Source organism: Lentinus tigrinus, assembly GCF_003813185.1.
Source record: "Lentinus tigrinus ALCF2SS1-7 unplaced genomic scaffold L226scaffold_6, whole genome shotgun sequence".
Classification (NCBI taxonomy): domain Eukaryota; kingdom Fungi; phylum Basidiomycota; class Agaricomycetes; order Polyporales; family Polyporaceae; genus Lentinus; species Lentinus tigrinus.
In genome coordinates this window covers 695,756-718,960 of record NW_027137915.1, presented here as the reverse complement: position 1 = coordinate 718,960, position 23,205 = coordinate 695,756, and the positions used below count along the sequence as shown (strand labels likewise).

General features: G+C 55.8%; 7 protein-coding genes across 7 annotated transcripts; 2 read left to right on the top strand and 5 right to left on the bottom strand.

Annotated features, from left to right (window-relative positions):
* Positions 1-2,610: 2,610 nt before the first annotated feature.
* Positions 2,611-4,635, bottom strand: L226DRAFT_610878 (uncharacterized protein). The gene is made up of 3 exons (XM_067686210.1): positions 4,355-4,635; positions 4,210-4,297; positions 2,611-4,149 (listed from the first exon to the last, which is right to left on the bottom strand). Exon 3 carries the CDS (start codon positions 4,133-4,135, stop codon positions 2,765-2,767), a length of 1,371 nt encoding a protein of 456 aa, XP_067538194.1. The 5' UTR covers positions 4,136-4,149; positions 4,210-4,297; positions 4,355-4,635; the 3' UTR covers positions 2,611-2,764.
* A 922-nt stretch (positions 4,636-5,557) lies between these two features.
* Positions 5,558-11,147, top strand: L226DRAFT_458818 (uncharacterized protein; the record flags this gene model as incomplete). Its single annotated transcript, XM_067675470.1, has 9 exons — positions 5,558-6,076; positions 6,129-7,497; positions 7,549-9,777; positions 9,833-10,110; positions 10,164-10,325; positions 10,377-10,502; positions 10,560-10,770; positions 10,826-10,950; positions 11,007-11,147. Coding segments are annotated over 9 exons (5,160 nt in total), but the record flags the coding sequence as incomplete, so codon positions are not given.
* Positions 11,148-11,377: 230 nt separating this feature from the next.
* Positions 11,378-13,616, bottom strand: L226DRAFT_458409 (MFS general substrate transporter; the record flags this gene model as incomplete). Its single annotated transcript, XM_067675439.1, has 10 exons — positions 11,378-11,509; positions 11,611-11,810; positions 11,900-12,002; positions 12,059-12,116; positions 12,178-12,226; positions 12,293-12,966; positions 13,034-13,170; positions 13,234-13,249; positions 13,305-13,342; positions 13,401-13,616. 10 exons carry the CDS (start codon positions 13,614-13,616, stop codon positions 11,378-11,380), a joined length of 1,623 nt encoding a protein of 540 aa, XP_067538192.1.
* Positions 13,617-14,382: 766 nt separating this feature from the next.
* On the bottom strand, positions 14,383-16,565 carry L226DRAFT_568654 (MFS general substrate transporter; the record flags this gene model as incomplete). Its single annotated transcript, XM_067684197.1, has 10 exons — positions 14,383-14,514; positions 14,592-14,791; positions 14,861-14,963; positions 15,016-15,073; positions 15,128-15,151; positions 15,203-15,227; positions 15,286-15,950; positions 16,012-16,151; positions 16,220-16,235; positions 16,291-16,565. The coding sequence occupies 10 exons, from the start codon at positions 16,563-16,565 to the stop codon at positions 14,383-14,385; spliced, it is 1,638 nt and encodes a 545-aa protein (XP_067538191.1).
* A 740-nt stretch (positions 16,566-17,305) lies between these two features.
* L226DRAFT_532393 (uncharacterized protein) lies at positions 17,306-18,890 on the bottom strand. Its single transcript, XM_067680253.1, has 5 exons — positions 18,500-18,890; positions 18,348-18,445; positions 18,072-18,290; positions 17,840-18,009; positions 17,306-17,776 (listed from the first exon to the last, which is right to left on the bottom strand). The coding sequence occupies exons 1-5, from the start codon at positions 18,719-18,721 to the stop codon at positions 17,715-17,717; spliced, it is 771 nt and encodes a 256-aa protein (XP_067538190.1). The 5' UTR covers positions 18,722-18,890; the 3' UTR covers positions 17,306-17,714.
* Positions 18,891-19,515: 625 nt separating this feature from the next.
* Positions 19,516-22,062, bottom strand: L226DRAFT_503998 (cytochrome P450). The gene is made up of 11 exons (XM_067677958.1): positions 22,055-22,062; positions 21,695-21,995; positions 21,514-21,643; positions 21,261-21,452; positions 20,940-21,189; positions 20,753-20,876; positions 20,683-20,696; positions 20,350-20,621; positions 20,157-20,285; positions 19,950-20,093; positions 19,516-19,889 (listed from the first exon to the last, which is right to left on the bottom strand). The coding sequence occupies exons 2-11, from the start codon at positions 21,894-21,896 to the stop codon at positions 19,814-19,816; spliced, it is 1,533 nt and encodes a 510-aa protein (XP_067538189.1). The 5' UTR covers positions 21,897-21,995; positions 22,055-22,062; the 3' UTR covers positions 19,516-19,813.
* Positions 22,063-22,310: 248 nt separating this feature from the next.
* L226DRAFT_532391 (uncharacterized protein) lies at positions 22,311-22,881 on the top strand. The gene has a single exon (XM_067680252.1). The coding sequence runs from the start codon at positions 22,489-22,491 to the stop codon at positions 22,831-22,833; it is 345 nt and encodes a 114-aa protein (XP_067538188.1). The 5' UTR covers positions 22,311-22,488; the 3' UTR covers positions 22,834-22,881.
* The last annotated feature ends 324 nt before the right edge of the window (positions 22,882-23,205 follow it).

Genomic DNA, 23,205 nt, shown 5'->3' with positions numbered 1-23,205 from the left:
TATACACGGTTTCCGTCTCTCGCTCGGAGGAGATATGATGGAATTCACATAGCATGGAAGCTGTGGGGAGCCTATACTATCTCCCCGCCGGATCCCGCTACACCAGCTATGGCATTGTGAACCACCCGGCGACGAGCTTGACGACCCGGACCGCAGCCGAGCTTGTAAAGAGAGTCCCTGGCTATCAAGTGAGCAACGTGACTCCTCTAACGTGATGGTCACCGGGCCATTTCAAACTTCAAGCTTCATGGTGCCTTGCGTGCGTTAAGCCCCAGTCGAGCACCGCGCGAAACGTCGTGGAGACATACCGTAGCCATAAGTTCCCGCCGTTGGAATGGGAAGTATGCTGCTCCCGAGTAATGTATACGCCTGCTTCGGAGTCCGACTTTCATCCAGTCTCGTTCCAAACCGAACTTTGAAGACTCATAGCTGAGTTTCTGTCTATATGTACCTGTGAGCGTGGATAAGACCCGAGTACCGCGATGGTTGGTTACCTTGAATGTTGACCCGGAGGCAAGGAGCAAGCCGGGTACAGCCTGACAGTGACAGCCGGAGCGTTCAAGCCAACTGAATGAGCGTCAATCAAAAATCATTATTCAGTCTTTAAAAGTAAGTAAGTAATCACTGTCTAATCGTTATCCACATAACATTGTAGTGGTATAGTGGACACAGGAAGCATCGTACGAGAGGAAGCATCGCAACTGGCAAAAGAGACATCAATAACTGGATCATACCACATGCGAGTTCCCCGGATGCCATCGCGCGTGAGCATCTCCGATGCATCCCTTCGAAGACCTGAGGTGCTTTATATAACCGTCGCCTCGACGGAATCCCCTACCACAACCGCCGACAAATCCCACCCCATAATAGGGAGAGCGAGCGTGACCGTGCTGTTCCGAGTCGGCGAGCCACACCTTCGCCTTGACATGATCCAGCGGCAAGCCGACGCATATGAACTTCGTGATCCCGAAGTGAGTCTCCTCGTGCCTAACCAGATCCGGCTTCCGTCTGTTCGACTGGACGAAGGCACATCCAGGCCAGCGACACTTGAAGGCCCCAGGCATGCGCCACTCCGCCTGGGTCCTAGGAGTGTAGGACGGAGTGGGAGACACTTCACCGTTGCGCGATCGGACCCGCCAATCATCTCGAGAAGGGACGAAGTCCGCAAGAGAAAGAGGTGTTGGTGGTGCGGCTGCCGTAAATAACGTGTCCGGAGTCGCGAGAAGTGCATAAGGGGTAGTAGGATAGAGTTGCGTGGCTGGCATAAGGGAAGGAGAAGCGCGAGGTGCGGATGGATATGGGTGGCCAGCAAGAGGTTGGGGCGCATGCCAGTGGCCGAATGTCGACGGAGGATAAGCGGTAAGAGGGGCGTTGTGGGGAACATCGCCGAGGGAAGGTTGTTGTCCAACGGTACACATGCATGGGTTCGTCTTTGCAGCAACTTCGTGGCCTTGGGAAGAGGTGTCAGGCAACTCGGCCAAGACCGAGGCCGTAACTGACAAGAGCAAGCTCCAGTCGTCTAGCGATTGAGTGTCTTGTCTAGCGTTTTGGACGGCGGCAGCTGGGGCAAGCAGTGCTCCGGGACCGCTGTAGAGTTATGAATTATAATGAATTCCTTGATGCGTGAGGAACAGAGTAAACTAACGCACTAATTTTGTCCGGAGCCTGTGGTATATGGCATGATAGTGCGGGCAGGCGGGTAGGTGATCTCCATGGTGAGTGATTGCCTACAATCGTTTCGAGGACCCCCGGGAGAACGAAGGATAGATGATACAGATTGTGGAGACGTAGCTGGCCTGTCAGACTCCCTCTCATCGCACTATATGCCAGTAGTTCCTCTTTGTCCTCCATGAATCCATAGCTACTAGGATAGGAGATCGCATGAGTGGAGGAGATTGGGAGCAAACATACCTTTGTTCCGTTGCCGCAGAGTGCGCAGTGAAATCAGATATCGAGGGGGGATCGAGTGCACAAGGCGGCGCGCATCATGGTGCTAGACTATTCCAAATCCAGCCAAGCACACGCGCAAGTTCAAACAGCTCTCACCTATCGGGAGAACCTCAAGTCTGTAGGCTCAACAGTCCTTTGTCGACGACCATCGGCGCTGCTGATTGTGGGTTAGGGTATTGAGGAGGCAATAGGGACGTACATGTGTACGCGCCGACGGACGCGCGATATAATGAACCTTTCCTCGCCATTCTGACTCGACCCCCAAAAAGTTCGTTCCTGGGCCACCGTTTGGAGGGCCGCGGGCCTCGCTGCACGAGGGAATTTGTCTTACCCGGGCCACCACGGTCGTCTCATGACCGCCCTAGGGCATGCATGACGCATCGTTGTCAATATCTGGGTAAACTTGGCGGCACTGCCCATACTGAGTCATCGCAGTAGATACCAGTACGTTGGCTTCACCGTCTGAGTCGGTGTTGACGAGTTTCCATATAGAACTGTCACTATCGGTCTAGCCCCCTCTAGACGTTTCATACTGCCTGCCAAGGTTCACGAGAACAATACCTTCCTGTCTTGTGGTGGAGCCTGAGGATCGTGGTCTTGATGGCGGTCACCAACTCGCAGTGGCGGCGACGGAGGCGGTGCTCCGGAATCTTCCGAAGTGCGGAGTTCAATATGTTGTGACATATCATACAGCTACTGAGCTACATACATAGTAGGACGCAGGACTGGGATGAGGGATGATAACGAAATATATAGTAATGCTGAGCGAACGAATAGATATGGAGAGAGAAGACCGACAGTCCCCCGTGTGCAATCAGTGCACCGGTTGTATGTCCACCTTAACCTCATGCCGAACCCACTGCCCCAATTTCTGCATGTAGTCTTCTGCCATAGCACCAGAGAACGGACTGGGGTCGTTCACAAAGAACTCCATCTCCAGAGAATCTAGCCGGCAGCTTTGGACCATGGCCCTGTGCTGGAGTGCTACACCGGCCATATCGAGGAGAGACTTGGGATCATACACGACCCCGATGAACTTGAGACTATCCAGGCCTGGAAAAAGGGGAGCCCCCGTGTTGGGCGAATAATCCCCAACCAGCGCCTTGAAGAAGTTCTCCGTTTGGCCTCCCCACCCAACGCCGCGCACAAAGAGCTGGGATAGCTCAGGACACACGACCTGGAATACCATCGCCCAGTCCTCCACGGAAACCATGCTGATGTCGCCGGTCAGCGCCATCGAAGACACGGGTGCGTTGCGTGCACCGAAGATCTCCATCAGAGAGATGAGAGAACTTCGAAAGGCGTACGGGAGCGCGTCCGGCACGGACCTGTCGAGATCCGATATTTCCAGGGTGAGCACGCCACAGGGCGAGATACAATGAAGTCTGGCCGCATCGGCATGGAGAACGAGCTCGACATGCACGGCGTTTCTGATCATCGCTGGGTGCTCGGCGTGAAGGGGCATCATTGCTGCGAACGGAGATCGGTCGTCGTCGACGTCGTGCGAGGACCCAACCATGCGCACGGTGGGGGAACGGCCGGGTACGAGACTGTGGAAAATATGTGACACCTGGTACACGTTGTCCTCAACGGTCAACTTCTCCAGCTTCTCGAGGTGCATGAGGTATCCCGTGTCTTGCGCCGCTATCTCAGCGGCGGAATCATCCTCGCGATCGGGGACACTGAGGAATTTGGACAGATGAAGCTCGGTGAGGGAAGTCCAGGTAGGAAGGGTGCCGATGAAGCGACCGAGTGTGTGACGCCGAGTGCTGGGGCAATTTCGCAGCTCGACAGAGGACAGTCGAGCGAAAATATCGCTGTCCCAATCTGCGCGCACGCCGTCAAGGTAGAGGGTACGCAAAGAAGGAAACAACGTGGCTGGAAGGTCCAGATCGGGGACATCTTCTCCACTTGGCTGGCCGGAGGGATACCAGACCATGACCCTCAGCTCGTCGAGAGCACTCATCGGTGGACCAAACTTGAATGACGAGAGCATATGATGCACGTATTGGAAGTCGAGGATTCCGATAGGTCCGAGGGTAAGTCTTTGAACGTGTGTGGGGTCCGACTTGAGCTGCTGGAGAACGTCGATAGCGTCCATGAAATCGAAGACGTAACCAGGTTTGCATCCATTCATGGGGACGTCAAACGTCGCGGTCGTGCTGAAGGTAGTGAGGGTGTTCATGCCAGATGAAGGAGCTGGTATACTGTATGATCAGTTACGGTGCTCAACGTGTACATTGGATGATTGTGACCTACGAATGATTCGAGGAAGCTTATGGGCGGTGGGCGTGGGATGTCTAGAGTCGTACTGAACCGCACGGTTGTGTCCAGTATTTATGCTTCACTAGAAAACAATAGTACGTTAACTCAGATGCAAGGTCCACATACATTCAGTACGCACAGACCTGGAGCCGCTGGAAAGACAATAGGGCAGCGGTCTTGTCTCTCGCACCTCTTGTCAAATGAGACGTTGCATGCGATGATATAGGCCCAAGCATGCGATATACTTGCAACCTGAGCAAATGATGTGTTGGCGGCGACTTGGAGTCGGACTCGGAGGTGGCTCTTCGAGCTCTCGAGCCTTGGGTGCAGGGGCGATTCCGAGGGCGAAGGCTGTGCTAGTCCACGCCGGTAGCCCTCCGGTTGCTCCGACATACTTCATCCAGCCACGGTCAGGTGGGTGGCCACACCCTGAGTACCTAAGGACATGTTGGACTGTCGACCTAAGGTTGGTAAAGTCCTGGAGTTTGAACGTCTGTACTTCTTCTACTCAAGTGCATAATGCCCGTGAGCCTCGCTCGCGATGATGTGGCGTGGGAACAACTTCGGCAACGCGGTCACGTGCTTGACTTTCGCGTCCTCGGGCGTTTGGTAACTTCATTCAGTACCCCTGCCATCCGTTCGCCTAAGACTTCACATTTATATCCCTTTTCTCAACTATATTGTCAGCTCTCTCTGGGAATGAATTCTGATGACCTTTTGGTTCCGACATCTGACCAGGAAGAGCTGGAGGAGCTTGCCTCAACCACCTCAACGTACTGGATACGCAGCGCGGCCGATATCGCTCGCAGACGCGAGAAAGTACACTTATCGTCGATTGAGCACCATGAAGAACCCGCATCATCTTTGAAGAGCACATTAGAGGCCCGTAGGGGTGGTAGCCCTCCACGAAAGCGGAGAAAGGTGTGTTTACAGACGTCTTTGGCAGCATTCGTGATCCTGAGTCCGACAGCTGGACGTTCTCTCGGAAGACCACGCTGTCGCAGCACCTCTTTCGCCGCGCACAAATCTTCCTGACGCTCTTCCTGTGGATGGTGAAGATACAGGCGCTGAAGCCATTCTACCCAGGCGCGAGGAGACGGCTACCCAGACGAGCACCGAGTCACCAACCTCTTCTCCAGACCCCCTTCTCCTCTTTACTCCCCCACGACCATCGCAATCCCCGAGCGCTGCAGCCGCCGGTGTGTCGCCCCTTGGTTCGCCTCTCACACCCGTGACCTCCCCTGCCACACGCGCCCGAAGGGATGGAACATCGACTCCGCTGGCGTCCTCGTCGCGACTGAGTCTTCCACCTTCCGAAGCACCCCTCTCTCCGGAATCACAACATGCGCTTGAGCAAGCGCAAGAAGCCGAACGCGCTCGATACTCACTGAGACGACGGAATGCGTGGCAATTGAAGCCTTATGAGTTCGACAAGCTCATGTACAAGAGGCAGATGCGAGCGAATCCGGAAGCAATCGTGAAGGTCGTAAGTCCGCCACGAGCTCCAAGACGTCGTTCGAGAAGCGCAGGGGCGCGCGATGGGAAGTCGTCGGACACGGAGGAATACCAAGCTGGGGAAGATGAGGACATGGACGATGAGGAGACTCAGGCACGGCGGCGGCACAAGGGGAAAGAGAGAGCGGTGGACGGAGACGTAGAAGGAGAGAACGAAAGGGAGACACCATCTTGGCTGAAGAACGTCTTCCAAGAATTCTCAAGTAGTGATGGCGAGGATGACCAGATCTTAGCGGACATCAGAGCTGCGAAGAAACTGGAGAAGGAGCGTCGACGCAAGAGACCTAAGCCGTTTCCTATGAGGAAAAAGGACTTCCAACCTGAAGGGTCACCGGCAAAGAGTATGGTGAGTTGGGCTCCGCATTACTGCTCGCACATACTTATTCACTCGGATCAAGCACAAATCTCCCACTCCGCCCCGAGATCCTTCTCCTGTACTGGCACGTCCACGACCCAGACCACGTCCTCGCCACCGTACTGCGGAACAACCTCTTCCACTTCCCTCGACCGATCAGAACGGACGAGGTGAAGGCGAAGAAGACTCTCTAGCACCAGCACCAACCTGGCGTCGAAGGCGAAGCGTCACCTTCTCATCTCCAGCACGCAAGTCCCTATCGCCCCCTCGCTTCTCTGCCGAGCAACCAGACGACGACTTCATGGCACCATGGGACAATCACTTCCACATGTACGACGACGAGTTCGCTCGTGCGCAGAGCCCATATCATCTGACCCAGTTTGAAGATACGGACGAACCGATGTCTCAGGCGGGCTCCGAAATACGCCATCCTCCCACAACACCTCTTGAGATTATAGACATCACCTCCGACTCTGGCGATGACAATCAAAGCAGTCCCTCAAGAGTGTCTTCCTCCTCTCCCTCTCCCTCCGCTTCGGGGTCATACGACGTGAAGAGTCGAGTAGACATGCGAGCTCTCAAGCACATGATGCCAATGTCTATGATCAAGAAGCTCGACAAACGAGCGGATCCAAGGCGAAAGACAACCGCGCGGGCCTCGGTCTCCGTTGAGCGCGACAGCGATGAGGATCGCCCCTTGCGCCCTGGCGAGTCGCGCAAGCGTATTCGCCGGACGCTGTCCAGCCGCAGCATAGAGATCCGGGGTGATTCGGAGTCGTCCGACGTCGAGATGCCGCACTCGCCTGGGGTCGCGGACGCGCCCGCATTGGATCTGGCAGCACAGGAATCGTCGGACGAGACCGGCTTGTCTTCGTCGGAGGAGAGCGTTATCGAGCCCATTGGATACCAGCCGAGGCCGAGGTACAGACCTTACTTGGACGTAGGTGGAGGTGGAACTCCTAGTGAGGGAAGCACATCCTCGAGCGAGAGATCCGACTACGACGACGTTGGTCGTGGGCTGTCTCCTGCTCGCGCTCCCAGGAAGCAACGTGTCCTCCGTAATGGAGAGGCGGAGGTGGACAATTCTGTTGACAGAATGCTGTCTCGGACAGTTTATGACAAACCCCCAGTTAAGCGCCGCCGTCGGCGACATGGTGCGCGTCGTGGCGGCGGAGGTGGAGGTACGGGTGGAGGTGGACACAGTGGCGGTGGCCGCGGCGGGCTACATAGGAGCAGAGAGGGTGCCGGTGAAGGAAGAAGAGGTGGCGGCGGTGGCGGCGGAAGTCGCAGTGGTGGTATACGGTTCACGACGTCTAGTGCGAAACGCTATGGTGCAGGACGTCAAACGTTACTGCCGTTCAGACCGCTGGCTACCCCGCCGGACGAGGAAGACAGCGACGTCGAGCTGATCGGTAAGTTAGATTAGATTACTAAGTTGTCATCGCTCACCCCCAACCTCGTAGAACCACCGCCAGCAAGACCCCACAACGAGGTGCAGTTCGCCGGCGACGAGGCCGTCAAAGCTAAGCAGAGAGCAGCTAAGCTCAAGTCGAAGCCGGCTGGTCTATACGTCTTCAGTGCTGGGAACACACACCTGCTCGGCGGAAGGGCGCACGCGGAGCACATCACTGTGGATCAAGAGGTTGCGGTTTCGAGAGGCCCAGTGTTGCATGACAACCAGTCTTCCTCCTCAAAGTCCAAGTCCAAGTCCAAATTCCATCGTCAAGGTACCAGGCGGATGCAGACAAGCACGCTTACCCAGTTGTGGGGAACAGACGAACAGTACGAGGACGACGGTTTTGTTGTTCCGGATGCTCCGCCCGCAGCACGCGTGCCTCCTTCGTCGTCACAGCAAGAGCGTGATGTGCAGCTTCTCCGACACGTTACGGTCGACCTTGACGTACATCCGCTTCCCGCTGGCATCGCCTTCCCGAACACAACCTACCTCGGGCATGGCTGGTTACATGAGCTCGTCAACCTCCTGCCCGGTACTCATGACGCCCCCTCTCCTCCATCATGCTCCGTGTTCGACTGCTACCTCCATCCAGATATGTCTATCGCCGACTTCTCCGCCTGCATGGACGGCATCTCGGACCGGATCCGCAACTTGATGCTGGGTGGTGCTGGCCCGGCGGACCACGAGGCTTGCCACCAGTGGCAGACGATCTTCCATGCCCTCTCTCAGCATGTATCGTGGCTTCTCGCCAACGCACAGCATGGTGGACATGTTGCCCTCGTAGCAGATGTCGAGTCCTTCGCACGGCGTCTGGGCAGTCTGCTGGAAGAGCCCATCGAGATCCTGCCTGATGACGAGACACCCGACCCGCTCATGTTGCAGGCACTCTGGTTCGTTCTGGAGGTGTCCGTTCGGCTAGCTGTTGACCGGATACGAAGGTTAGAGTTGCCTGACACGCTTGTCGTTGCTGCCAGTCTCAAGGCGCTCGTCACGAAGTTGTGGGACTTCACCTTCGGTGCAGCAGCCGCTCCACTCGACCTTACTCGAGAGAAGCTGGCCGAGCCCTCGATCGTGCAACAGATCTCAGAGCTGTGGGTATGCGTACTGAATCTCGCCAATGATGAGACATTCCAGACATCGTTCCTCCCCCAAGGAGTCACCTTCTGGACCACATATCTTCAAGTTCTCCAGGCACAGGGACTTCAGGAGGGGCTGCAGACGGATCTGAAGAGGCAGGAAGCAATCTGGAAGAGCATCTTCACCATCTGCGCTCTGTCCCAGTTCTCTATTCACGGGAACTCGTCTATGACTCCGCGCCTTCCTCCTTCGTGGCAAACCATCGTCGCCATTCTCGAGCGCGCACCTCTGTCGAAGGACGAAAAGGCCGACGAGCTGCGGACCAGGAGAGTTATCCACAAACGTGATGAATATGTGCGCGTTCTTGTCTGTCGCTGCCTGTGGCTCAACCTCAAGTGGCACTGGCGGCTTGACGTTGACGACGCACCGCTCGTCATAAACCGGCTCATCGACGTTTTTAAAAGCCGGCGCTTCGCCAGTCTCGCGGATGAGCAAAGCGACTTCCCGGCTTTCCTGCGACATTACAACCTCGCGCTCCTGAAGGCGAAGAACCGCAGCGACACAGCCTTCACGCTGTTCCTCAAAATGGTTGTCAGAGCCGCGGACGATGTGCGCAAACACCACCCTCAATTCGCAGAGTCCAAGACCGTCCCACCTGCGCTGAAGAAGATCTTGTCGCTCGTGGTCCCCGTTGGCTCTGTGCCGTTCGTCAAGGCCAAGCCGCCGACAAACCACGAACTGTCGATGCTGTACAACAGGTTCAGCGCCATCTCTGTCGCGATTTACCTTGAGCCCACGGAGGCCAACCTCAAGTATCGGCTCTCCACTGCGCGTCGGTACGTCAACTTCAAGGACGCTGATGACGAGACCCGTCGTGCGTGCATCCGAGGTTCCATGCATCTGGCCATCTTGCTCCGGCACTTAGGTCTGCCACTCACGGACATACTGGCGTGGTTGGAGGAGATGACCAATGTGCTGATCGACGAGTACCAAGCGAGCGACGCATCCAAGGGTCAGCCCGGGGAGCCAAGGCTCAAGAGTGGCACCGTGTTGTCTATACAGCTTCTCTTGGGAAGCATACGTCGTATACTGGAGGTATCTTCCATGGATCCCGAGCAGAAGAAGCACAAGTACCCGGATCCCGCCTTGTTGCAAGGAGGTAAGCAGTTGCGAATGTCTGATATGTTCGGCGTGGCTGACCATTTGTGCGATAGCCTGGGTCCACCGCGTATTCTCGACTGCGACGAACTTGTCAACCATCCCGTCCACGGGCGAGGAGATTCGCCGTCTCGTCCAGGCATTCCTCGATGCGCGTAGTCGTGTCATGCCCAAGCCTCGCCGCCCATACCCACAAGGAGTATTGGAGGACAGCCAAGAGAGCCAGGACTACGGGTGCTTTCAAATCGACTTCGATGACCCGGAACTGCAGGCCGCGCTCGGGGAGACTGCTGAACAGCAGGAGAACAGGGAGAAGGACAAGATTGTATGCGAGGTATGCCCGTCTCAATATCCTCGGTTGACTTGTATCTCATTGGGCTCGTGTAGATCATTGACAAGCACATCTCGCATGCTATCTACCGCCTCGTCTGCAAGCACTTCGCCGATCCCGTCTACCAACAAGCGAAGGAACTATCCTTCCAGAAGGCCGACGCATGGGTCGATTGTTGGGTCGGGTGCGCCAATGTTGTCGTGCAGAACGAAGTCAAGGTGCGTGAAGAGAGTGTGTCGATGAGGATGAGCCATTGATCGCATCTCCAGGCCTGGTCGTTCTACCTGAGCTTCGGGTCTCAATCGTGGGAGAGTATCGTCGAGCCCGACTGGAGACGGCGAGTGGGTCTGCGGTTCATGTATATGGTCCTCCAGCTCGATCCACCCGCATACACGGTATGTCGTCACCTCACATCGACTGGCCCCAAGCAGCTGAACATAGTATAGCGGGAGAACTATATGGACGCCTTCGTCGACGTTCTTTTCGCCTCCCTCGTGACGCCAAACGTCACTATTGAGCACGAATACGCCTCGCTGCTGTTCTCGATCGACAGGCAGCACCATCCGCTCTTCCAAGAGCTCCCTCTCGGTGACCTTGGGGACGACGGCGACTGGCACATGAAGAAGCACGAGTTCATTGAGAAACGGTTAGCCATACTAGACGGTAAGCACCTCAGACCTCGTGCAGCCGTCCATTTGCGCTGACGCACCCATCACAGTCATGCTGAAGAACCTCGCGAACGGGCTCAATGCCGAGGCTCGCGGCAACGGCACATCCACCGAGTCCAATGTATACATTACCTCCGTCACGATGCTGCTCACCACCATGAAGGATATCTGCGAGGTATGTTGCTGCTCTCTCCCCGGGTGCGCTTCGTGTTGACAACGTCCTATCGTTAGCGATATACGCCGAATACTCAGGCGCGAGCGTCGTATGTGGCGTTGTGCAAGCAGATATCCGACATCGTCTCGCGATACCCCGCCGTCAGCGACCATCGCCGCCTAACGACCCTCGTGGCGTGGCTCCGGAGTGTATCATAACATAACCAGACCCGTCACCACTCCCTCACTCGCGCAATCCTGGATTCACCCCCCATCTCCTGCATCCTTCCCGCTTCACGATCGTAACGATCGCCACGATATTCCACGTATGTACGACAATGTAGCAATAGCATCTCAGATAAAGTTAAACACAAGAAATCCTCAGTAGCCCTCCTAACGAGGTCATTTTGGTATAGATACATGAACACATCGAGGAAGGCCCGGGGGACCTAAAGGGATGCCTTCCCTCTCGGCTCGAACGGCAACAGCAGCGCGATGAGCCCCGAGAGGAGGAACAGTGCGCCGGACACATAGATCGGCACCGGCGTCGACAAGTCCGCATACAGCGCGATAATCGGGGCCTGTCGAAAAAAAAAACACCATACCGTCAGCTCACCTCTAACATGTGCAAGACCTCTCGCCGCAACGTGAGCGGACCATAGAGGAGGAGGGAGGTACGCACCATGATGCCAAAGACGCGGTTCGCGGAGGCGACGATGGCGTTGCCCGTCCCGCGCGACTTTGTCGGGAAGAGCTCGGGCGAGACGGCGTAGAGGACGCCGTACATGACGTTGCTCGTGAACGTGTAGCCGCAGTTCCAGCCGAGGAGCGCGTCGGACGTGCGCGCTGTCGTGCTCGCGAAGAGGAATATTCCCGTGATGACTAGAGTTGCGGCGCGTGCGTACATTGGTAGATAGATCGGAGGAGAGTGTGAAGAGGATGGAAGAGAGGAGAGAAGACGGAAGACGTACTTGTGGAGATGGCAAGGGTGCCTTTGCGCCCGAGGTAGGGGAGCTCGACCATCCATCCTGCGAGCAGCGCGCCAGGGACGCCGATCACACTCAGGATGACTTGCTATATGCGCGTTGAGGTTGGTCAGAATAACTTCAAAACCATAGATGAGAACTCACGTTACGGTAAGTGATGTATACCGAGCCGTCGCCGAAGTCTGCGCCCCTTGTTGCCAAGCTAGATTCAAGCAAGTGTGAGCGGAAGGTGTGGTACGCACACCGGAAAGATGAGTGCTTACAAGAAGGTAACGAAGCCGTTGTAGAGAGGGAAGGCGAGGCCGATGAAGGCTGAGCAGACGGGTCAGACCTGAAACCAACCAGGTGTGAAGAGATTCAAGGTAACTAGTGACTCACCCCACACAATGATGAGCAGCGTCGTAGAGTACGCGAGCTTCTTCGTCGCGAACAGCGACTTCACGCGACCCCCACTGAAGGTTTTCAGCTTCCTCAACGCCGCCGCCTTCGCACTCGTATCCAGTGTCAAATTGCCACCATCCAACCCCTCCTTATCACCCCCAAGCGTCCTCTCCACGTCCCTCAGCATCTCCACAGTCAGCGTGCTCGTCCGCCCATTATACCTCGCGACCTTATGCACGATCGCCACCGCCTCCTCGTCCTTCCCCCTCCCCATGAGGTACTTCGGGCTTTCATACATATGGAACACAAAGAACCGGAGCACGAACATGAGCATCATCAACCCGCCCATCGTATACAGGAAGTAGCGCCAGCCCTGATTTGAACTGCGCGGGCACGCCGCGGGGGGCGCGCACGAGAAGTCGGCAATGAGCGGCCACGCGACGAGGCTGCCGACGAGCTGGCCGAACGCCCACCATATGGAGAGCACGGTGAGGAGCCACTGGTGCGAGGCGGGGATGAACTCGAGGAAGACAGCAGAGTCGACGGGCAGGTTCCCGCCGACACCGACGCTCCAGACGGCCGCGAGCGAGCAGAGGGCGACGGCATTGGGCGAGGCTCCGGCGGCGATGGCAAAGATTCCTGTGATGAAGAGGGTGATGTTGAAGCACCACCTGTGCAGAGACGTGGGATAGTTAGAGGTGGGTGTATGCGGGGTTATGTGGACGCGAGTGGACGTACTTTCGGCCCCAAACGTCTGAGCCTACGCCCCAGAATGCCGCGCCGACAAGGAGGCCGATGTTCTGGCCGAGCTTGAGGAAGGGGCCTTGGAAGCCGAATTCGTTAACCACAGGATCTAGGATGAGACCTGTGACGATCTGCATAATGGATGCGGGTTTTCGCTTGAGCGCGCCACAGATATGTTACGTCAAGCAACTTACGGGCCATAGGTTATCCCTGCCGAGAGTGCGCTAAGTCGCGAGAGAACACACGACAGGAACGAAGGACTCACGAGAACCAGCCAAAGCCCGCGACAACGAACAGGTACCACTTCGCACGGTGTGAGAATAGCGTTGCAGTTCAGGGCAATGCTTGAGGCAGAACATACCTGGTACTTTCCCATTCCGATCTCCTGGAACGCGTCGTTGAGCAACCTCGCCTTTGCCTGGTACACCGGGTCCACGCCTCCTTCCTCCTCGTCAAACACATCGTGGGTGTCGACTGTGATGGTCTTCTTCGCCTCGACGTCGTCCGAAGACGGGCGCTTCTCCGAAGTCGCGGAGTGTTCGCGTGCCAGTTGCATAGGAGAAGTCGGTGAACTCATAGCGATCGTGTCGTCGTGTTCATAAGGAGGAAGGGATGCCCGAGGTCGAGGTGAGGGCGATGTGGGGACAAGCGGGGCACGACCGCGAGGATTTTACGAAGCAACGGCGAGCGTCAGGTGCATTGTAAGGTTATATGGAAGCGACGTCGCTGGTTCTGATAGCGGGGAAGCATTGCGATAACAAGCCATGTTCTTGCACCATTTGATGCGCTCCCCAGAGTCCCACATGAACAGAACTCCATCCAACGCTAAAATGCAAGCGAAACGCCCATCAACCTGCTCCGAGGCCGCGTCTTGGCCTTCCCAGATTGTGCTCGGTGGACGGATTATCTTGAGACCACATGCATGTTTACGTAGTCAATATCTCCTGTCAAAGTAGACTGCCTCGCCTGGGTACCTTGAGTTAGCAAGTTGAAGTGGATGAGAGGGTTTACCAAGGTCGCGAAACAAGTCAGGTTAACACGATCGTGCACGCCTATCTCGATCATTTGATCGACTCCGAGTCGGCCATCAAGTCCTCGACGATCGCAGATCTGTTCTTTCTCTCGTCCTATTCGTAAAAAATGGAAACCGAGAGCATCTAACTTGTTAGGGGGGATTTCGAAGGTTTCAAGTGAGGTCGTCTACAGGCTCAAAGCTTGTCCCCTCTAGCGTAAAGGCCGGAGACGAATCGTCACTCTTGTGGGTATACAGACATGATCTGCCAGAAAACCCAAGAAAGAATTGATTATCCCATACACTCAAACACGATGTCACTGGCCTGTATCTAGACGGAGGCCCTCCCTCGGGGCTCGAATGGTAACAGCAGCGCAATGAGCCCCGACACAATGAACAGCGCTCCAGAGACATAGATCGGGATAGGCGTCGACAAGTCCGCATACAGCGCAATGATTGGAGCCTGCAAAATATTCACATCTGTCAGCCTCTCGAGCTCAGAGTTTCGGATGTGGAGACCTCAGCTCCCATACCACTTACCATGATGCCAAAGACCCGATTGGAAGCGGCGACGAGAGCGTTGCCTGTCCCGCGATCCTTGGCGGGGAAGATCTCGGGCGAGACGGCGTACAGCGTGCCGTACATGACGTTGTTCGTGAACGTGTAGCCGCAGTTCCAGCCGAGCAGGGCGTCGGAGGTGCGTGCGGTCGTGCTTGCGAACAAGAAGACCCCAGTGAGGGCTAGGTGCACGATATGCGATATGTCAGTACCTCGTTACCGACAGAACAAGAACGCGGAGGTGCACGTACCTGTTGAGACTGCAAGCGTTCCTTTCCTCCCGAGGTAGCGCCGCTCGACCATCCACCCGGCGAGCAGCGCTCCCGGGATGCCCATGACGCTGAGGATCACTTGCTAACTTTCTGGTGAGTCCACGAAGTACAAGGATTTGGTGGAAGCAACTCACGTTGCGGTAGGTGATATACAGGGAGCCATCACCAAAGTCGGCTCCTCTTGTTTGCAGACTGAGAGTCTCGTCAGCAGAGTCTCTAACAAGTAGTGAAACTGCTAGCCCTCACAAGACTGTAACAAAACCGTTGTACCTGCAGCACGGTCAGCACATGAAGATAAGTCTGAGCAAAGAAAGAACGCACAGAGGAAAAGCAAGGCCAATGAATGCTATATAGCACAACTATGTCAGTAGCGCATTTGACAACACACACACGAGATCACTGACCCCACAAGACGATGAGCAAGCTGGTCGAATACGCCATTTTCCTCGTCACAAACAGAGCCTTCACGTGGCTCGTATCCACCACGCTCAGCTTCCTCGCCAACGCGCCCCTCACGCTCGTGTCCAGTTGCCTCGCTTTCTCTCCCTTCGTCACACTGGTAACCCCATCCACCGCTGCAAACATCTCCACAGTCAAGCTCGACTTCTTCCCATTGAACCTCGCCACCTTATGCACGACCTCCACCGCCTCCGCATCGCGCCCCCGTCCCACCAGGTACCGCGGGCTCTCATACATCTCAAACACAAAGAACCGCAGCACAAACAGCACCACCATCAGCGCGCCCATCGTCCACAAGAAGTACCGCCAGCCCATGTTCTCCGCGCGCGTGCACGCAGACCCGGGCGGGCAGGAGAAGTTCGCGATGAACGGCCACGCGACGAGACTCGCGACGAGCTGGCCGACCGCCCACCAGATAGAGAGCACGGTGAGGAGCCACTGGTGCGACGCGGGCACGAACTCGAGGAACACCGCGGAGTCGACGGGGAGGTTGCCCCCGACGCCGATGTTCCAGGTCGCGATGAGTGCGCAGAGGGCGATTGGGGTTGGGGCGCCTCCAGCGGAGATCGCGAAGATGGCAGTGATGATGAGGGTGAGGTTGAATGACCATCTGTAAATGATAGGGGGTGAGTTCGCGGGTGGCTGCTCGAGAGGCGCACAAGGGAACAGACCTTCGGCCCCAGATGTCACACCCGACGCCCCAGAATACTGCACCTACGAGCAGTCCGATGCTCTGTGCAAGGATGAGGAAGGGACCTTTGAACCCGACGAACTCCAGTGTGACTGGATTGATGATGAGACCTGTTATGCACTGCGAGGTAGCTGAGTCAGCCGCCACGCATGACCTCAACCATGATGATACTACCACCTCCAACTCACAGGCCATGCATTATCTCTGAGCAAGATATGGGTGAGTGAGACGTTCGTCACAGGGACTACGAAGGACTCACGTGAACCACCCAAAACCTCCAACGAAGAACAGCCACCACTGGTACTTGCCCATCCCGATCTCCTGGAACGCCGCGTTCAGGATCCGCGCCTTGGCCTGGTACACAGGGTCGACCGCATCCTCCTCTCCATCGAAGATGTCGTGCGTCTTCACATAGACCGGGAACGCAGACTCGGCCGCCTCGGCGTCCACAGTCGCTTCCTGGAACTCAGGCGACTTCGTATCCTCACCGTAGGACAAACGCCCCACAGGTTCTTGCGAGGGTATCGTGCTCATCTCTCAACTCCTTCTCGTTGTCAATGCAGGGCCAGAGGCGACAAGCTCAGGTAGTGGTAGTGGGAGAGGGGAAGCAAGCCGCGGGTACAGGCCCGCCCCAACCGTAGCTTAAGTACCTCCATCTCGTAGGTTGACAGCGGCTCGAGCTCGGAGCATGGGGTGTTGGGACTCGCGAGGAAAGGAGATGGCGATAACGGGCGCGCAGCCCCATCCGCGCGGACATGGCAGACGTCGCCTGCGGGTCCCAGGGCGGTTGGCTATGACGGGTTTGCTGGTCAGCTGCTATCTCTTTGAACGCTCTTCCAAACTCACATTGCGTATTGGGAAACAACTCATTTCGCGTCTCGCTCCCAGGCGGTGCCGCGACTCACGATACGCGTAGGGACCCAGCTTGTTGCCGTGGTGCGAGTCGCAAAGCTGGACGCACATGGTAGACTGCATTCACCCCATGAGAGGCAGCGAGATGGTACTGTCGACTGTCGATACACCCGCTATGGCCGGCCCCGCTCCCGAAGACGAAGTCCAGTTATGACCCACGTTTGACAAGGAAGGTGGCTTTCATGGAGTGAGTTAGATGGAACGTGCGCAAGGAGGCGCCGAGATCGCAATGTTACCTGCTACAAAGCGCGATATCAGCGGAACGCGGCGTTCAATCAGAAAGACGACACATTGTGGACTATCGTGAGCGCACCTCCGGAAGCTCGAGCGAAAGACGCCTTGCCCTCGCACTCTGCGAGATCGTACGGAACAAACAACGTGCTGACATTAACACACACGGAGTACACCAGATAACCTACAGAAAAGCGAGTGCGCCGAGGACCATAAATACAAATAGCAACTCGTACAACCCCGGGGAGATACAGTGCACTGCTAGCAATGAGGGTGATATACAAGCGAACCCAAACGAGGGACGACCAGAATGGGTGGTGAGAGGCGTGAGATCCAGACTCTACGTCAGTCGTTCAGTCTATAGTCTGCGAGTCCATGCGAGAGCAAGATGCATAGTAGCGATAAATAGATGCAGGGAAATGGGAGATGGATGTGGACGGGATGGAGAGAGTCAGAAATGAGATCGTGATGGTCGTGAGCGTGATAAATGCGAGAGATGCCTGAGTGATAGCGCGCAACAGAAAGGTCTGACGGGGCAGGTCACAGTCGGTAGATGGTCAAGATCGCGACGCGGCCATCCTGCTCAATGCCATGATTGACACCTACACCAAGACCGCAGTTGTCAGCTCCACCTCACATCTGTCTGGAGTAAGCCAGAAACATACCTCGCTTTCCGCGCTCAAGCAAACCTTCGCGCCACTCGACATTTGCCTTCCACCACATGCCTTTCCAATGACTCCCCTCTGTCGCGCGGTCGACAATGTAGTTCCGTCCACGGTTGTAGCCGTCCTCCACTATCATATGGTTCTTGGAAGAGTCCATCTCCTCCGATGCACTGGGTAGGGGGATTGGCACGGGCGACCAATTAAGGGGAGGGGAAGAAAACGCAGGACGTACCCAATGAACCATGCCCCACTGTTAGCATCGGTGCCGTTCTGACGCCATGCGCGGAAGTGATGCCCGCCGCGGACGCTCTCCCAGCAAGTGCCCATGATGGGGAAGTAGTGCTGACGACCGAGGAATTGCTCCTCCTTGCGACCGAGACCATCTCCGAGGTCTGCTTCATGGATATGGCCGTAGTGAAGCCCGAGGCACTCTCGATTGAATCCAATGGACCTATGGCATTTAGAAGTGAGCATCTGCTACGAATGCGTGTGCAGGGACAGGTCTCACTTGACGTATGTCTGCATGCCTTGCTCTGTGAGGATGTAAGGATCGGATTCTGCGGAGATGATGATATTCAACGGTTCTCCGAGGTCATCGCTCGTGTACTGCAGCACCAAGGGTTCATTCATGCGCATATACGAGAAGGAGTGGGGACGTACGTCAATAAGCCGTCCACCCTTCAGCCTGGGGTCGATCCAGCCAAGTGTGTGCTTCGTCGGCGGGAGCTCTCCATTCTCGTACTCGCGGTCCTTCTTGAACGTCCCCCCAAGGACAACTTGGTCATCGGACGAGCCTGAGGTAGATGTAGGAGGTGCAGCAAGCACTCCAGAGAGGAAGAGGGAGAGCAGGCCGAGCACGATCTGGACTGCTGCGAAGAGCATGGTGGGTGGTCACGGTACTGATCGGACAGGATGTGCCGCTCGGTCCGTTGCCCGCAGCGAAAAGAGTCTTCTGCGTCGTTCCAGCGTCGCGTTGCTCGTCGTCGGCGTCGGCGGCGGTGAGTCGAGGGGGATGGTGGGGGTAGGGAGGGAAGATAAAGAGGGAGAGAGATCACATCGCCACCCGGAGAGGTCGTGGTGAGCTCTCCGCAGTGACGACCTCCTAGCGCCGTCTCCCGCACTCGCCAAATCGGGAACCGTCTGTGGTTGCGCCGTTATTTTCGCACTTCTTGTCTTCTCCGCATATGTACGTACTGCGTGCACACACCCTCTGGCACCTTCCCTGGCACATTCCCGCGCAATGCCAGTTAGAATGCTGCATGAGCAACGACGATCGTGCCCTACATAGATGATACAGCGTCTCCGACGACGCCGGTGGCGAGTCGGAGCGCTATGAAACGCCAACCTGACCGCGGAGAACCGGAGCAAGTCGGTGCCTGACTGTTCATAGCAGTGAGCGGAGAATGATAGTGAGTACACGCCATTACCGCGCCCCGTACTTACATATGTCATAGGTTCATGACACTGTCGGAGTGCACTACTGTTGACATGGTGGCATGGTGACTTCGCCAGAATACGCTTACTCCGCCTGAGAGTTCCATATCAATTTCTTCGTGACCCCCCACTTGGACGCGTCGGGTTTTCCATTGCTGAGATACCGCGGGTACTTCTCCGATCGGGATGGACCAAATTTCAGCAGAGGGTATTTCTATCGATACTGGGCGCACCAGGTGTTCACGGGATCACAAAAATAAAGTTTTCTGGGATGTAGAGGCCGTCGTAATGGCCGTCGGATGTATTACAGTGTGATCATATCCGGAGTGGCGTCGCGCAGTGCCAATGTAGTGTCTCCTTGACCACAATGTCGACGTGCAACCTCCCGGCGGTCGGTGGGCTTTGGGAAGCGCGACGGTCCAACGGAAGAGTCTCATGTGCCTAGCGCCTTGCTGGAGAGCATCCTCCCCCTTCGAGTTTTCTCTCGGGCCGGCTAGCATTGAAGTCATCGTAAATGCCAAGATGGAACATCGGACAATTCTAAGCCGTGCTAAGAATCAGGGCTTCTGCACTAAATGAACGGGGTTTGATTGTGCATCTGCAATCCTCAATACGCCTGTCAACGCGCAGCCTCATGAGTGCACATTACATAATCTAACTAAAGGAAGGGACTCACGAAGTCAACGCAGTGGTGGTTTGCGGTACGATGTGAATGGGTAGCCCGTCGTCGTCGACGGGCGGCGAGATGTCAAGAGTGTGCAAGATCGAGGCGATGTAGGTGAACAGCGAGGCGTCCGCGAAATGCCTACCGGGACATATCCTATGTGGCATAAAGAGTCAACAGCACACTCGGCAAGTAGACAGTGAACTGACGAGCACTGACCGGCGCCCATATCCGAAGATGACGCTAGCAGGATCCCTGACGGCCGGGTTGATCTTTCCGTCTTTCAAGTACCGTTCGGGGATAAACTTCTCCGGTTCTGGGTACGTCTCTGGATCGTGCATGATAGACCTGACATGCAAAAGTTAGTGAGAACACTCAAAAGCTCGGTGTACATGTCAGGATAGGGACAGACCATGCGTTCACCATGACAACCGAGTTCGCTGGTATAAAGAATCCTTCGAAGTTATCATCAGCTGTACTGTAGTGCGGTATCAGGAGGGGCGCGGCATTGTGCCACCGCAGAGTCTCCTTGACAATAGCATCGATGTAAGGCAAGTTGTCGCTATCGGACAGAGTTGGGAGTCGCGACGGCCCAACGACGTTGTCCAGTTCCGCTCGTGCTTTCGTTTGCACCTCTGGAGAGAGCGACATTGCCACGAAGAACGCACAAAGCGTCGCGTGAGTCTGTCCGTGGCGATATGGTCATTAGCCCTGCATCGGAACACCTAAGTTTGAGTGGACCGACCGTATCAATACCACCTAGAAAGTCATGATGCATGTCAACAACTCTGCTTTCGGACAGAGCTCGCACGCACCTCCGTATGCCAGCGAAAGGGCATTCCTACATATGTCATCTTGAAGCGCTGCTTCGTTGCCCTCCAACCGCGAGATCTTCTCCATCGAGGCACTGGCGAGGCTGGCTGGTGCGCCCCCTGCGTCCTAACCCCATAGTACCCCCGGATAATCTATAATAAGGGCAGGGGGGGAAGGAAGCGGACTCACTATCGCAGCTTTGGCGTCTTTCCAAGGTACGTCGCGCATTGCTGCCACGATGGGACGGTAGTAAGCAAGACGTCGTAGTAGTCCGGTACCTGGGAGCCACGTCGGAACGTGCGCGAGAAAGGGCGCGAAGTCCAGAATGCTGCCATTGAGTAGGAGGTCCAAACTTGTGAATGCCTCCTCGAATAGCCTGATATATTCATCGTTCAGTTGCAGGCCGTACACCGTCTTCATGAGCGTGGTGCCGATGGCGCTAATAGGGGGAAGATCTAACGTGTCACAACCGCGACTGGAATCAGGACCCGTCAAGACCCAACCACTCACAAGCGTAAATGATCGACTAGCTGATCAGGAGAATGCAGAAGATGCCGGAGGAAAGCAGCAGCATTTTCTTCATGGTAACTATTGTACTTCGAAATGGCGCCGTGATGGAGATGCTGAGCGAGTGCACGGCGATGAGCTCTCCACCACGAGCCATAGGGCAACATCGCAATGTCCCATCCGCCCCATCCAATCCTGCTCAAACGGTGAGCACAGAACTTATGATCCAAGCACAGAAAGATGATGCAAAGCTCACAGATCGATCGTCGTTGACTGCAGCCGGGAAGAGTATATAGAAGAGCGCTTCTCTAGGAGCTCGACAGCGATGTCGGCTTTGTCCACGACAATCAACGTCCGCCCGAGAGCTCGTAGTGAGATGATGTCGCCTGGCCAATATCCGGTCAGAACTACGTTGATTCCCGTTAAATAATTAATACCATGCTGCCTGCAGAGCTTCCGGTAGGCTTCCCATGGACGTACATTGGGAATGTCGAGCAGATTGCCGATAAACGGAAGTGGACGCGGGCCAGGAGGAAGGGTGCCGTCGGGAAGTTTGACGGGCTGATAGACTCTGATCAGCAGCAGGACTAACCCGACGACACTAACAAAGAGCGCAAAGGATCCCGTATACGAATCCATGGCGAGCAGTGATACGCAGGCATGCCTTTTCGCTCTATATACGCGTTTGACGCTGTCCGGGAAGCGGATACCTTCTCCGAGTGAAGATGACCTAGAAGACTGCAAGATAATTCATCAGTCACTGGGTATACCAATTATAGGACCACAGAAGGACTCACATTCGCACGTCTATGCGGACACAGTAGGTAAATGCCCATGTACAAACCGCTGTACGTAAGTCTCAGCCGCCGAGTAGCTCAGCCGCCACATCACCACATGCCACATGGCAATATGACTACCGTTAGCAGATCCTTCAGGAACGAAGCTTGAAGACTGAGACCAAAAGTTAATGGGCCGTACAAAAAGTCCTCGCTCCGATATCCGCATTCCTGGCAATGTCCATGCAAAACGGTATCATGTCCGGCCGTTTCGCTAACCTGTCCGCGCGTTTGCTCCTCCACGCCAAATTATCGATACACTGTCCGCACTTTGAAGGATCTCCTCCACCACTCATCCGTTCCTCTTGAAAATTTGGAAGTTACCTATTCTGAAGCCTCTCGTATCAGGAAAAATATCAGTTTCGTTGTATTCCTTCTCGTTCGTGTTGTATTGCATGCATCCAAAACGGGCGCTAACCCGCCCATTTGCTTGCGCGCTATGCTTCCCACCCTCTCGGCTAGCCTCGGCTCTCTCCCGACCTTGCCGACACACTAGCGCCGCTGTGCGCGCTATGCGGGCACTTGAAGTTAGCAGGAACATGGAGAATGTTCAACGCCATGGATCACCAGCTGATTATTTTTCGCTGTATCTAGGGGTTTCTGGGAACTGTCTCAGAAATTCTGAAGGGAATACATGCAGTGGATCTTTAGATTCTTCAAACTGTGGACAGTTGAGCGATAACAGACGGACCGAAGCGCCATATAGCGCTGGCAGAATCCTCCCCGCCACAGGACATTGACGCTGTAGTGGACTGACAAAGGTGCCGTACAGACAGGACCGACGAGCCACTTACGGCGGACCAATTTGCGATCACCAGGACAGTTGTCTGATCCCCGTGGACATCATACCCTCTTGCAATGTCCATCGAGACTCGGGACGGTCCAGCGCTTCGCGCAACACAGCGAAACTAATGCGAACTCGCCGTCAACATCCTAGATGCTTGTAACGTGAGGGACAAGCCAGCCGACTGAGCATAGTAATGGGTTGACGTGGGTCGACGCTCGAGCTTCGTGCGCAGGCTCGGGTCATGGCTGCCAGAGCGGCCCCGCGCCAAAGCGTCATAGCCGCCATCGGCGATCACCGGAATAGCCATGAGGTCAGGTTCACTGGC

Coding starts and splice junctions, on each gene's coding strand:
- L226DRAFT_610878 (XM_067686210.1), bottom strand. CDS start 4,135: ATGAACACCCTCACTACCTTCAGCACGACCGCGACGTTTGACGTCCCC.
- L226DRAFT_532393 (XM_067680253.1), bottom strand. CDS start 18,721: ATGCTCTTCGCAGCAGTCCAGATCGTGCTCGGCCTGCTCTCCCTCTTC. Junction 18,291..18,347: donor GGCATGCAGACATACGTCAA/GTGAGACCTGTC, acceptor TAAATGCCATAG/GTCCATTGGATTCAATCGAG. Junction 18,010..18,071: donor AGTGGGGCATGGTTCATTGG/GTACGTCCTGCG, acceptor CCCCCTACCCAG/TGCATCGGAGGAGATGGACT.
- L226DRAFT_503998 (XM_067677958.1), bottom strand. CDS start 21,896: ATGGATTCGTATACGGGATCCTTTGCGCTCTTTGTTAGTGTCGTCGGG. Junction 21,190..21,260: donor CTAGTCGATCATTTACGCTT/GTGAGTGGTTGG, acceptor TCCCCCTATTAG/CGCCATCGGCACCACGCTCA. Junction 20,286..20,349: donor GTTGTCATGGTGAACGCATG/GTCTGTCCCTAT, acceptor TTTGCATGTCAG/GTCTATCATGCACGATCCAG.
- L226DRAFT_532391 (XM_067680252.1), top strand. CDS start 22,489: ATGCATCCAAAACGGGCGCTAACCCGCCCATTTGCTTGCGCGCTATGC.